Source organism: Acipenser ruthenus, chromosome 7 (genome assembly GCF_902713425.1).
Source record: "Acipenser ruthenus chromosome 7, fAciRut3.2 maternal haplotype, whole genome shotgun sequence".
In the NCBI taxonomy this organism is placed as follows: Eukaryota; Metazoa; Chordata; class Actinopteri; order Acipenseriformes; family Acipenseridae; genus Acipenser; species Acipenser ruthenus.
Window position 1 is genome coordinate 16,379,433 of NC_081195.1, and position 13,809 is coordinate 16,393,241.

Consider the following 13,809-nt stretch of genomic DNA (forward strand, 5'->3'; position numbering starts at 1 on the left):
ATGTAAGGTCATAGCACTGTATGGCATTCATTGAATCAATAATTTCTCAAGCTGATGAAAAATATTACAAAATGTGCAGGGATTACTTCCACAAAGCCAACATTGACAAGCTAGCTTGAAATCAATTCATCAAAAATGTGAAAGACTGATTTTAAATGACATTATCTAGGTAATCGCATACTCTGTAAAAAAGAAACAACAAAATCTACATAGCATATATCTGATCATTAAAGCACAGTTTAAGTTACTGACATGCATATACTGTACTCCAAGGATGTGGTTTCTCCAAATATTTTAACAAATGTTTTTGTGTTGCAGTTAAACTTTTTTTTTTTCATTAAAGCTTGTAGTCAGAATTGCAAACAGAGAACAATTATTTAATGAACCTTTATCTTCAGTAGTAGATGCAATCTATTGGGCATATTGCTGTATTTGTAACTGCACCATACTTCAGATTCATTCGAGATTAAAAATAGAACAGGAAAATATGACAATTTAGTAATCAGAAATGTATTGTAGGTTTACATCGTCAGCTTGCTCAAGGTTCTGACATGTTATAAGGGGTTGCTTCAAAATTGAAGTTTTATAGAAGCTTTTTCGAGAATAATTTGAAGCCATGCATTTCACAAAGAGGTATATCCAGAATCTTAGGATTTTAAGTGAACCATGGGGCTATACAGCAATTTGCCAGTGAAGATGGTGTTATGATCAAAGTGTCACAAAACAGGTTCACTGATTACAGAAAGATAGCCTTTCAAATATCCATTTGCCACTGTGTATGTAATCTTTTTTTTTGCACAGAGGGTTTCAAAATAGAAAAAAGGATGCAAATACTGTGCCATATATTAAAAGAAAAAGAAGTGCAAACATTTATTGCAGCAAATATTGACCTTGAAGGCCATTAGCGAAATTAAGTTGCCGCAAAAAAATCCTGTTTTACAGTACCCTGAAACCCTCCGTAGCTGGACATTAAGATTACAAAACGTGTTAACACATGATACAGTAACGAGGAAACCGCATCTTTTGGAAATACTTTAGTTTTCCCTTCAAGTAAAAATAAATTGCTGTATTTATACGTATATGAATGAAGACCACTATTGTAAAAACACTTACCAGTTCTGTTTCTACCATTTTTTTTTTTGGTACCATTGCACAACAAACCAGCATTTAGAACTAGCTACTTAATTAGGCAAGCTGTGAGTATCGGTTTGTCACAAACAACTGTTAAATGTAATCTCTGTTGCTTGGCAACCGTTGAATTTCTTGCTGTCTTTTTATTCTCAACCAGTGTTGTTATTAAAGTGCTTCGTAGTGTCTGTATGGCACGATCAATTTACATATAAAACATTTGTCAATGCAAACATCTCAACCGTTCCAAAAATGTTCAATTAACGAAGCAGGAAATTCTTCTCACGTAGTCTGTGCAGCTCCCCTTTTGCTGACGAGGACTTCCAGTAATCTAAGTTTTGCTTTTATTTGTTTGAACTCAGAGTATTCTTCAGCTATGGGAATTCGGTCCTCTTTCTGTGCAGCCCTTTTTAGAAGGGGGAAAAAAAGATAAAAGCGTACAGCTTTTTGCTTTAACATATAAATCTATCCAAATTTACCCCAAAGGAATACTGGTATAATATAGTCTGTCACAATGCAATTGTAAATTGCAAGGTATAAGAAAGGATTGGTTAATAATAAAAATTCAATTTTTAAATGGAAATGGAATGTAACTTGCATAGTATTCCAAAAATGATATGTCCAATTAAACTGTCACCATAATCCATGTAAAACAAACTGGCGTCTGTGAAGCTTCGGTGCCAAACGAAGTAATGTATTCTAGGACAGCCACCATGGGTTGTTGAGAGCCCCCTAGTGGGCATCTGTAAGTATTACTGTTGTTTTAACTGCCTAATTTTGAGGAATTAATCCATTCTGCATATGCAGTAACATTTCACACAGACACGCCCCACCTCTATATCAGTGGCAGAACTTAAATCTAAATCTAAATGTGGCTAAATTACTTTGTAGAGTCTTATAAACCAATGATGTGTCCAAAAAACAGTATTTAGAAGTTACATCATCATAAGCTATTAAAAGACAATACCAGCTTCTGCCATACCTCCCCACTTGTCTTAAAAATTGGTCTTCAAAATCTCTCAAAGCTTTTCGAAGTCTCTTCTTTTCAGCTCTGGTTTCTCGAAGGTGCTCCAGCAACTCCGGCCTGGGATAAATACATCAATATGTTAACATTAAGACGAGTATTTACTCAAATTAAAATTGAACATAAAACAGGAAACCTAACAGATTTCCAATAAAATAAGCGCAAAAAATTATTGACACCTATTGTGTGAAACAGTTTGGCAAATGTCTCAGGTTTTTTTTGCCAGTCTCCGGAGATGGAGAACAGTCTCAACTGTTCTGCAACTTGCCTGCTTTTCATCAACCTCTTCAACTGATTACAGCCTGGGCTGTACATCACTAACATTGATCCTTCCTCCCCACTGTTAAAACATTTCTTCAAAATGAAATTTCATTGCATGCAACACAGGTAAATAATCTTCAAATTAATAGTGTGTCAACACTTAAGGGCCCTACGGGGTGTGTGTGTGAAATCAAACTTACATGGAGGCCTCGTGTAAATTGGACATGGTAACAGCGTTCTGTCTGACAGCTTTCATCTCATCTAAAGGGGATACAAAGGCTGGCTCATTGTCTTCCTCATAGGGACACAAAGACTCGTCGGAAGAATTCTGGGATATTATTCTGGAAGGTGGTAGTGGGTTGTGCTGCATATTCTCTTCATCAGATCCCTCTTCTTCCTGTGTACAGTAATAATATCATTATCAACAGCTCTCTTTAAACTATTCCCTTTTAATGATTATAACAATTGTATTTCAGAATTACCGTTACTTTTCTGTGATATGGGGAATTGAAAATAAATGTAGTGCAGAGTTACAAAGCAGTCTAATATGATGCTAGAACACATGGTCACAAAGTAGGGCTTTGTTAGTTGAAGCACGTTTAAATCAAACATGTGAAATGCCTTTAATTGTTTCTTATTATTTTTATTAAGCTATCCAACATGTTGTATTACCAATATTCAGTAATGTGACAAACATGGTCTTTTTACTGCAAAGATTTATTTTTGGAAAAATATGGGAACATATGACTGCATAGTCACCACCGACCCTTTACTGTAAGTGTCATACAGAAGCCTTTGATGGAAAAGTGGAAAAAGCATGAATCTTGTACATTATCTCTATTAGGAGATCCTCATTCATCAGGGTAAGTCAGACTGAAAACATACTGCATGTTACCAAGTGTTATGCAAGATCTGGAAATTGTAATTTGATTACCTCTTGTTCATACATATAATTATATCAATGGATTAAGATGTGATGAAATGAGGAGAATTAAATGTTGTTTTCATTCTTCATTGTGTAGTGTAGTAACCAGAGACACATTCGCGGGAACATGATGCAACAATTTGTAACGCAAAAGCCAACTTAACCTTGACCTGGCAAAGCCACCTCGGAAAGTTAACTAATAGCCCCTTTCTCTATTCCCTAAATGATTAAAAAGTTTGTGGTATGACGTACAATGGTAGTAATTGAAGACGTCGCACACAGAAACTGCTTGATCATTCTGTATCGGTCATAAAGTGGTTTCATAAGATTCCGTTCCTGTTTGGTTCCCTAAAGACAGAAAATACATGCTTTTAGTACCAGCATCACCAATGTGGTAAATCATTTCAGAGACACATATATTACAAACATAACCGGTCCATACCGGCCGTCCGTGAAGGCTCTCAAAATACAACAGGCATTTCTGCAGGGCAACTTTTTCCAAAGCCATTTGCTTTTGGGTCATTTCCTGCAAAAATAATAATAAAAAAAATTACAATGTAACTCTTATATACCAATCATACAATATTATGGAATATCTGGTCATATTATGGGTGAAATCACCTTGTGCTTTTCAAGGATTTCCCAGTCTTCTAGAACTGTTTGAATAATATGAATTAAAAAAAGGATCCCATACAAGTATGTGCCCACATACAAGCCACCATAATGCAAACATGTCAGACAGGCTGTGGGGTGCAATATACTGTATACGAGTTGTATTTGCATTGTAATAAATTAAATAGCATTTACCAACACTGCTAAAACAGCTTGCTGAACAGTATGTAGCTATAACTACCTTCATGTTCTCTGGCAGGCCGAGTGCTGTGCGCTTCTCCTTCAGTCTCATTATCAAAGACTCCACCGTTTCCTCCAGGCAAGGTTTCTGCTGTAGCTCTACTGCCCCCTGTTGGCCAGAGTTCACACTGCTCAACTCTCTCTGTTGGCTCCCCAGTTCACAAAGTTCTTTCACAGACTTTTTCAGTTTGAGGTCTGCATGGTCAAAAAGGGGGGGGGGGGGGATACATATATTTTTTAATATGTATGATACCAGTATAATATTTATTTTTTCTAAATTTACAGGCATTTGTTCATGTTCTGAAGTATATCAAAATGTATCATTAGATTTTTTTTCAATGAAGTCAATTAAGCTGAACTTTACAGGAACGGTACACCAAATACAATCTCATTTCTATCAATCCATTTCTGCAGAGCTGACTGCCAATACTGGTACAACATGACATTTGTCGAGGTGAGTCAACATGTTAGCAAACAACAAATAGATACGAAGATTGTAGATTTACCTTTGAGTTGTTTGCGAGATTTGGCCAGGTCGTTCATCAGTTTGAAGATTTCAGGGTTTGCTGTTTTATCATTATGTGAAGGCTGAAGAGGACAGGGAAATGTCCATATTGTTAGCAGAATATAATGTCCTCTATGTGAGTATGCAAATAGTATTTTACAGGAAATGCCTACAGCTCTCACAACAAACTTTTGAATACTGTATAATGAATACCTCTTAGACTCTTCACAGCACTACATGCAACAATCAGTTACCTCCTGATGTCAGACTGGCACTCTACTGTATTAACTTCTGGTTCTACATCACGAAGTACCTCAGCTGGGCTGCAGGGGGTGCTAACACATACAATTTGCATCGGTGTCTTTGTCGCTTTCAGAAATCAAGGATGCTTAAAGGTCGGTTGATTTCTGCTGACGGAATCGAGGTACCCACTGCCTTTATTCATGAGTTTACTAGGGAAAACCTTTTTAAAACATTTAACACAAAAGGATGCTTATAGTATTGCATAGAATAGCACCAAAAAAACCAGAAGTTTAAATAATCACACTTCTGTACAATATTGTCTGTTTGTTTCAGAGATGAACTAGTAATGCAAAATAAAAATTGATATTATGAAGCAAGAGGTAGTAACATTTGATGCAGAATGAAGGAAACAGTGAGAGGAGGAATGTTTAGTTTTTATTTTTTTTAGATGGTTCTAGAATATATTATATAAAACTGCCTCTACAGTAAGCCTCAACACTATTAAACAAAATGCTTCTCGTTTTCCCTCTGCAGTACAATAACACAGTCTGTGTTATTCTCGGCCCACCCACTCGCACTGTTGGAGTTGGCTGTTGCAGCTTTGTGCTTTTAAAAGGGACCGAAGAAAAATGTGGCACTGCCAAGTGGCCTCTAAAAGGGTAACTTCATCTCTTAATGTTGAATGCATACCCTGTATTTCCTTTCTTGCTCAAACGTCTCTTCATATTTCCCGATTTTCTTCTTTGCGTTCTGAATGTGTTTTTTCAGTAGTGTCACCGACACAGGCTCTTTCGCAGTCTCTGGGGAATCTCCCCTGACAATGCCCCGTGACCTGTGAGAGGAAAGACATACAATCTTAAGGTCTTAAATTACTTTTAGTACTTCTATATAAACCAGTTTAAGGGACGTTTTCATAAAACACCTATTTTTAGTGGTAATCCCCAGTACTGTAAAATGGCTCTGATAAAATCCATCTTATCCTGCAGTACTAGTACTGTACATTAAATACAGAGTGAAATTCACAGGTATAGCAATTCAAAATCATGTTTAAGAAAAGCCAGCCTTTTATTAAAAAAAATACAAATTATACTGTAGTAATTTTGTGACAGTACCATCTTCACCGTTGTATGCAGTCAGTGTTCACAAAATCTATGCAGCATATGTTCCCCCTCTTCCCCCAGCCTCTTACATATACACCATGACGCGATACAGGAGAAACATTAATGCAGTGCTACCTGAATGCATCCCCAGTGAATACAACCGTATGAATCTCATAGGAAGAAAACAGCCAAGTGGCCACCATGAATCAAGTACAGCTGCAACCTGCACAGTACCGCTGAATAGAAGCCACTGCAGTTATCTCAGCCAGAGATTTACAGACACATCTGAATAGCTGGGGGACTTGTTAAGGCAGTTAAGAACTATCTCTTGCAATGGTGCGGTTAGGTGGTGCTGCAGGTTAACCCACACCCGCACTTTGGACAGCCACCCCATCTCATTTAACAGGGAATGTTTAAACTTTATGAAAATAAAAAGCCGAGGAACTGTTCCGCTTAGCCCACGCTTGATATGTGAAGAGACACAAAGGGCAAGTGATTTTAAAGGTTGCTGGAAAACAATCTTACAGTAGCAACAGACACTGTTTTTTGGCAGCATCTCAACCAGCAAGCCATTCTTTGCACAAAAACAAGTATAGCACAGTGATCCAATATCAATATAATTTTTTCCAGTATGCGAGCAATTCACCTGACATTGTAAAGGTCTCAGTGTAGTAATAACCAAGACAAGAAGAGGAACACAATTATATTTAAAGCAGAGAGGGAAAGGAGACAAGTGACAATGTTACAATAATGTAAGAAAATACATTTTAAAAGTCTTGGTTATCACTCCTAAATGGTTTCTGTATCCTAGCATATGCAGTAATACTGAAAAAGCGAGTTGTCCTTACATTCTGAATTGCTGAGAGCAGGGCGGAGAGGGGGCGGACTCTGGGTCGGTGTTGAATCGCTGGCTCTGGCTGAAGCTGGGGCAGCGTGGTGAGGGCTGGGGATTGTCTCCGTCAGTGATGTGGTGGAGGAGCCGACTGGTCCCGGGGTACTGCTGTGCTTCAGCTTGGATGTCAGCTTCATTCTGACAGTTTCTGAAGGCTGGCTGGGGCTCTGCAAACAGATCAACTCTCCATTGTAATTAAAGTGGCCCACAGATACAGTATGTTCAATTCCCACACGCTCAGTCTCATCTTTGCTTCCAGGTTCCATGTACAAAGAAATTTGATCAAGTTACTTCATAAGTCGATGCAGGTGCCAATGATAAGCCTGGATATTTTATTTGACCCATTTGACCTACTTAAATCCAGCAAAGAGCCTACATGAAATAAAATATCAAAACGTATAAATATATGTGAAATAATATTATTTAAGTCTAGTGTTTAATACGAATAAGGGTTGTTTAGGGTGTCAATGTAAAATGTTCACCAGAGGAATTCAGCCATGTGCTCCTTCAATAGTCATTACTTCTAATTGACAGATGCTCCTGATAAACATACACGGTAAAGAAAATAATCCTTGGCTCTCTTACCTCCAGTGTTAGCATCCTCTCCCTGTGCAGCGAGTCCCGCTTGCAATCTGTGCTCCTTGGGGTTCTGTACCTGGGCACTGTCTTCCTGCGCTGGCAGAAATGAGGAGCACAGATCAACTTCCAAGTCCTGTAGTTTCAGTAAAGAGCTCTGCAGGCAAAAGCAGAACATACCGGCTAAAAATACTGAAAACGTCCTCTGTGTGCTTGGCTGTGTGTGTGTGTGTGTGTGTTCTGCAATGCTCTCTGATACAGTTCAAGCGCTTCTCTCAGCCACAGTGCACTCCATTCCTGTGAGTCACCAGCTACACACGTCTTCCATTCATCTTCAACGCTATGTTATTGACGTGGCTCTGCAGCTATACAACTTGCAGTTTGTATGGGTTACTCATGGCACACTTGTAGTGGTGATAGAAGGAGGGGGGGGGGGGGGGTTCAATCAGCAAGCCTGTGATAATTTGTTCAGTTGGGAGTGGAGGTCTGTGTACCGTCCAGATTTTTTCTTTGCCTCCACCATGGGTGTATTTCATTCAGTCCATTGACATCATGATCTGGTGACAATCTGGCTCCTCCCAGCTGAGTCCATTCATAAAATAGAAACAAATACATTGAACATGGTTGAGCTGGAGCACTTACGTCGTCCTGGATGGTGCCCTTGCTTGAAGCATTGCTTTCTTCAGTAGCAGCGGGGGTGGTGTTGTCTGCAGATGGCTGCAGCTGAGTGCTCCCCGTCGGATCGTCTTCCACCAGCTGAGAATAAATATGAATAGAATCGTGTTAACTGTTGTCTTGAGTATATTCCCTCAATCTGATTGAGTGTTGCTTTGCATTGGTGTGGCGAGTGTGAAATAACGGTTTCTGCTGCTTTCAAGTCTGTGCTATAGTGAAGCAGTGGCTCTAGAAAGCCTGCTTACTTCGCTAGGCTGACTGAGTCACTTCCAAGTTGGTCGTTTGTGTTCACTCCGCCTCCGCTCCCCCAGGAGCTGACAGATTGCGTGGTAATACGCATGATAATGCAGACTGCTGCCTGTCTCCAACCTCACACAGCAGCTGACACAGGCAAAAAAAATTCTAGTTCTTTCAAATGCAGAATCTTGCTACTATTTTTCTAAAAAATAAATGCCAGTGTAGAACATAGAATGCTTACCCAAACAAATAATAATAATAATAATAATAATAATAATAATAATAATAATAATAATAATAATTCAAAGGCAATGCTATTTATGAAAAGCTGCATTTCTTCCTGGCACCTAATCACTTAATGTGTTGTTAAAGTTAATAAAGCTAATAGGGTAATGAGGTAAGAACATGGATTGCAATAATAGGATGTAAAAGGCATTGTGCACCATACAGTCTCAAAAACAGATTCACATTCAGTAATTAATCCCCTTTTCTAGGGTCCTCATTCATAAAATCAGGACCCTTATTCGGCAATCATGTCCATCGTCTGTCATACTCAATCCTATCCATCTGTCTGTCATACTCAATCCTGTCCATCTGTCTGTCACTCAACATGGTGAACATGATAACAGTTTTGATTTTGCATCAGTCTTCAGCAGATTTATCATATGCTCCGAGCCTCCTATTGATGTTTCAGATTGTAATTGGCTATAATCCAAATAGGTGCGTTCACACGTTTCCTCTGAGCTACGGTGGAGCTTCCACATGGCATTCTCTACATGGCAGTCTCCACATGGCATTATCTACATGGCAGTCTCCTGCTGCTATTAGCAGGAGCATGTTGGTTTAGTTCACAGAGTGACAGAGGCAAGAGGGCAACAACTTGTGTGTCTGCAGCTGAAACTGCCATTGGGGAATGTAAACAAACTAGGCAAACAGTAAGATCTGGTTCCTGATGAAGTACACCAGTGTGGTCGAGCAGCAGTTGAGTGGCGTGTGTATGGTGACATCATGGACCAGGAAGTACCAGAAACAAAACAATGGATGGGTGGGTGAAGCTGAACGGTACGGCGCTCTGCGTATTTATTAAATAATAAACAAAAGATTTAAACAAACAACACAAAACACAACAAACAAAAAGGTGTGTTGGCCAAACAAAATAAATATCGTGCTGGTGTAAACCAGCACGCTTAGCAGTTATTTGTAAGGTAAGGTAAGGTAAGTTTCGTTTCATTTTCTCTCTCTCCTTACTCTCACGCCTAATACACTCTCCCCCTTAGCGCGGACAGCTGGAGGCTTTTATATTCTGGCCGAGGGGTTAACTAGCTGTTAATTATCTTATTACCCCTCGGCCACAGTCTGCATGAGTTTAGTAAGGATGCGTGACTGTCAGCTAGTTAAATAATCAGTAGCTGATCAGCCACGCATCCTCATGACGTTTTTAAAAAATAAATACAAAACATTAACAAATAAGTGGCGCTTTGACCTATGACGCAAACAAAAATACAAATAATAATACAAATATATATATATATATATATATATATATATATATATATATATATATATATATATAGGGGCAGGACACTCCGCCACAACCAGATACAAGGGTGAACTGTGTAGAACATAGTCAACAGTTACCCAATAATATTTTAGTGTATAATTGGGTCACAATAGTTATAGGATTTAATAATAATATAAATAAATAGAACTTGAAGATGGCCAAAAATGAGTTCGAAACAAAACTAAGAATAACTAAAACCCCAACCCGCTAGACCAGATACAAATCCTACAGTTTGTAAAACACAAAAAGGTAGAGAGGTCAAGTAGGATTTGAATCTGTATACACTGGAGCATAACAGTTTGTCCCAAGCAGTCAATCACTCAAGCAAGCAAGGAAACTCCATTCTTCAAAGACTTTGCTTTTGCTACACAGTTTTTAGGATAACCAATCACTCCTAAACACATTATACTACAGCCGACTCCAAAACATGCAACTCACTGTAAGTAAACCAAGACTGAGATATATTTCAATATATAGATCTAATCCTGTTATGTAAAAAAGTAAAACATATGTTACTGTGACATGCATAGTGGTCACCCAGAGGGAATAATATGTTCACAGGTTTTGTCTAGTAATGAATGTGGTTCTGACAACTGTAGTGGCAAGTGTACAATACATCAGTGCTATGGTATAATTGCAGATGTCGACAAACAAGTTTGCTACCAATACATGAAATCAAAGAAGTAATATGTTATAAGTTAATATATCGTGTATAGCACTTTTTTTTTTAGTTTTTTTTACACAGTGTTATAAATCCATGGAATAGTCTAGAAGTGGGATCTAAAACACTGGGAACCTTTAAGAAAAAGTACTGGATTCTGTCCTACTAAATTACATCCCCTATTAGGGGCAAATGGTGTGCTATCAAGGAACGAGCCTTGATAGGCCGAATGGCCTCTTCTTGTTCCCAACTGTTGTTTTGTTTTTGTGTTGTTAAGAGGACTTCCAAGAGAAGTGGATGGCGGCTTAAACTGTGCGAAATGCTGTCTCATAATAATAATAATGATAATAATAATAATAATAATAATAATAATAATAATAATAATTCATATATAAATAATTCATATATAATAAGATCATACTCAAGAACTGTACACAGAATAAGATACACTGAAATTTTGATTTCTAAATTCAATAAAAGCCCATGCACATGATTCTCCTGTATGTTTGGGCATGAGGCATGAGTTGAAAAAGTGGTTCTATTTGCATGTGTTCTATTTTAAAAAGCAGTTGAACCTTTCTCGGTTTTCATTTTGGTCATGAGCAGCTGAGTAAACACAGATTTGATTTCAGTACTTGGCTTCAGCATGCAGAGAAGCTTGGTCTTTGCACTTCCCCTGGATCAAGATGTTGCTTTATTTTAATAGGATACTTAACTGATAAAATGCCAACAGATTAAGTTTATGAATCAGCTTTGGAAGACTGGTTTAAAATGATAAAAAATGCAAAACGTCTGATAAGAGTTGCCGACTCATTGCACAGTCACCTGACTGCACATGTTGTTTAATCTCATGGACTTGACACGGTTCGATTGTTCAGCAATGGTGTGGTTCTCTTCAAGTTCAGTTTTGTACTGTTTATAGCAGTAACATTATCATTTGAAATTGGATAGACAGGCCTGCTCTGAGATTAGCATTTGTGGAACAAAAATAACTTGTCGAGGTGTGTACTTATAAAGAAACCAGTGTTATATTATTTGATCGAATGGTGCTGAAGATAAACAAACTTAACAGGGAAAATAATGAAATAAAGAATAATTGATTGTTCTATGTGGGCAATGCAAAATGAATCAATGAGTGACGGACGATACTCCCAAGTTAATTACGTCTGTCCTCAAAAATGGATTAATTACCCACAAAGACTGATCATGTGCACTGTGACACGGATGACAGAGGTTGGGGCAAGAGCACCGATTAGAAATATTTGCTTTAAAATTAGTGATGGTGTTTTTGTACCACATATGATATTCTGACCAAAGCTTTCCACTGCAGTGTGGAACCAAGAATTGCAGAATATCATAGCAGAACTCACCTAATGGATTTCCAAATCAATTCTCAAGGTTTTTAATATAAAATGGCATTTTCTTAGCATTAGCTTTATTATCAATGCAGAAAATACATACCTCATTGAAATCCTGAAGTTCCACTGTGTCTTCAGTCAGTGAGTGCGCCGTGCTGCAGATTTAAAGGGATATTATTAAAACTGTAGACTGAAAACAATTTCAGCATTTAAATAATCATAGAGGCACATGTCAAGGAACGTGAAGACACTGATATATACTGCAATGACAAGAGCCGTGCCTTCAACTTTCTGAAAACGTTTTCCAACAATTCACCACAGATTCACCTTTATACTGAATAAAAGTGCATTTGTTGTAGTTCTTGCCGAAAAGTACAACTAAATGATTGGGCAGCAGTGCCTCGTATTGTAGAGCGGTTTTTATATAGTTGGTTTATAAGAAATATCTGCTACAAATCAAAAGATTACTGCATACAGTAGTACAGTACAGTAGTGTGAAAGGGGTCTTATTTCACATATTGCTTTCTTGTGGCTGTATCATAAACGGGCAACTACATTAGCACATTCTTGATTAGATGGTCTTATACATGATAGCAAAATATACTATTATAATACAAAAGTGTGAGTGACGGCCTATACCAGACAGCATACCTGTTCTGAAAATCCAATATTTCTTTAGCCTGGAATGAAGCATTTTGAATGCGCCTGGATTCTGACAGCCCAGCGTTCATTTGATATGCTGACAAGCTCTGCATTTTATTCGCCATGTCCTGCCACAACAACAACAAAAAATGAAAAGACACATCTGTCAGTGGAACAACCACTGTTTTTTACATTTGTATCAAAATTCCAGTGTCTGGAAAATATCAAAATTATGTATTGTATCTGGAACCAGACAGAAAGAACAAAAAAAAAAAATCAAATAGGTTTGTAATGAACAAACTGTGGCTCAGCATTGAATGCCAATAAATAGCTTTTCATACACTAATATAATTATCCAGGTCACTCATTGTTCTGCAACAACGTATTATTTAGGATACCAGAAGCCCCACAGGAATGTTCTAGTTTGAAGCATTCTTCCACACGGACAAAATGTTTGCAATAGCTTCATGTGGATTTTCACTTAATTTGAGCTTGATTTCATGACAAAAAATCCTCACTGAAACGGTTATTAACTCTTCCATTGCTGCAGAACTGTATACAGGACTTGGAAAGATAGAGCCACTCAAAACATTAGCACAGTACTGGAAAGATCCCATTAAATATGAACTGTAAACCAGTTTGATATATTATATATAGTAAATCTGAAGAGTTGATACTGTTTGTTGTTCCTGTTTCTTTAAATTCACCCGAAGAGACTTTTGAGGTCTTGAAAGCAATATCTAATAAAACAGTATAAAATATTCAAAGCTATTATCATGATTACCTTGATCAACACAGCAAAAAATCTTCAACAGTGTTACACGTATGTTGTCACTGTGGTTATGATTTGAAGCTTCCCGTCCGAGATCCATTGCACCTTTTCAATAAGTTTCTATCAATTCATTGCTTTTTTTTTACCAAAAAAAATAAATAAATAAAAAAAAGCCTAGACTGTTCTAACCAATTCTCTGCCAGGTCTCAAAGCATTCAAATAAACTGCAATCGACTTTTGTTTTGTTGCTTCAATACAAGCAAATCACCTGCACTAAGCAGCCACAAATACATGTTCAGTTCAGTTAATTCAGGTTTCAATGCAAACAGAAATTAGGCTTAAAACATAAAAAATGATGCCTTACTTTTTATTTTTAAATGCTGCAGCAGTCACAGAC

General features: G+C 37.7%; 1 protein-coding gene across 4 annotated transcripts in view; it reads right to left on the reverse strand.

The window, feature by feature from the left end:
* Positions 1-80: 80 nt before the first annotated feature.
* Positions 81-13,809, reverse strand: part of LOC117415570 (protein FAM13C-like) — a 37,309-nt gene continuing 23,580 nt past the window's right edge. For 3 of the 4 annotated variants that reach the window (XM_059026445.1, XM_034026090.3, XM_034026091.3), the window contains 13 exons: positions 12,650-12,768; positions 12,102-12,153; positions 8,149-8,262; positions 7,516-7,663; positions 6,887-7,097; positions 5,629-5,770; positions 4,697-4,778; positions 4,192-4,385; positions 3,781-3,864; positions 3,591-3,686; positions 2,614-2,810; positions 2,111-2,212; positions 81-1,534 (listed from right to left, as the gene is read on the reverse strand). In XM_059026445.1, coding sequence (XP_058882428.1) covers positions 1,411-1,534; positions 2,111-2,212; positions 2,614-2,810; positions 3,591-3,686; positions 3,781-3,864; positions 4,192-4,385; positions 4,697-4,778; positions 5,629-5,770; positions 6,887-7,097; positions 7,516-7,663; positions 8,149-8,262; positions 12,102-12,153; positions 12,650-12,768 — 1,665 coding nt within the window. In that variant the 3' untranslated portion in view covers positions 81-1,410. The remainder of the gene's footprint in view (positions 1,535-2,110; positions 2,213-2,613; positions 2,811-3,590; positions 3,687-3,780; positions 3,865-4,191; positions 4,386-4,696; positions 4,779-5,628; positions 5,771-6,886; positions 7,098-7,515; positions 7,664-8,148; positions 8,263-12,101; positions 12,154-12,649; positions 12,769-13,809) is intronic. The other variant, XM_059026446.1, reaches the window with a different exon arrangement.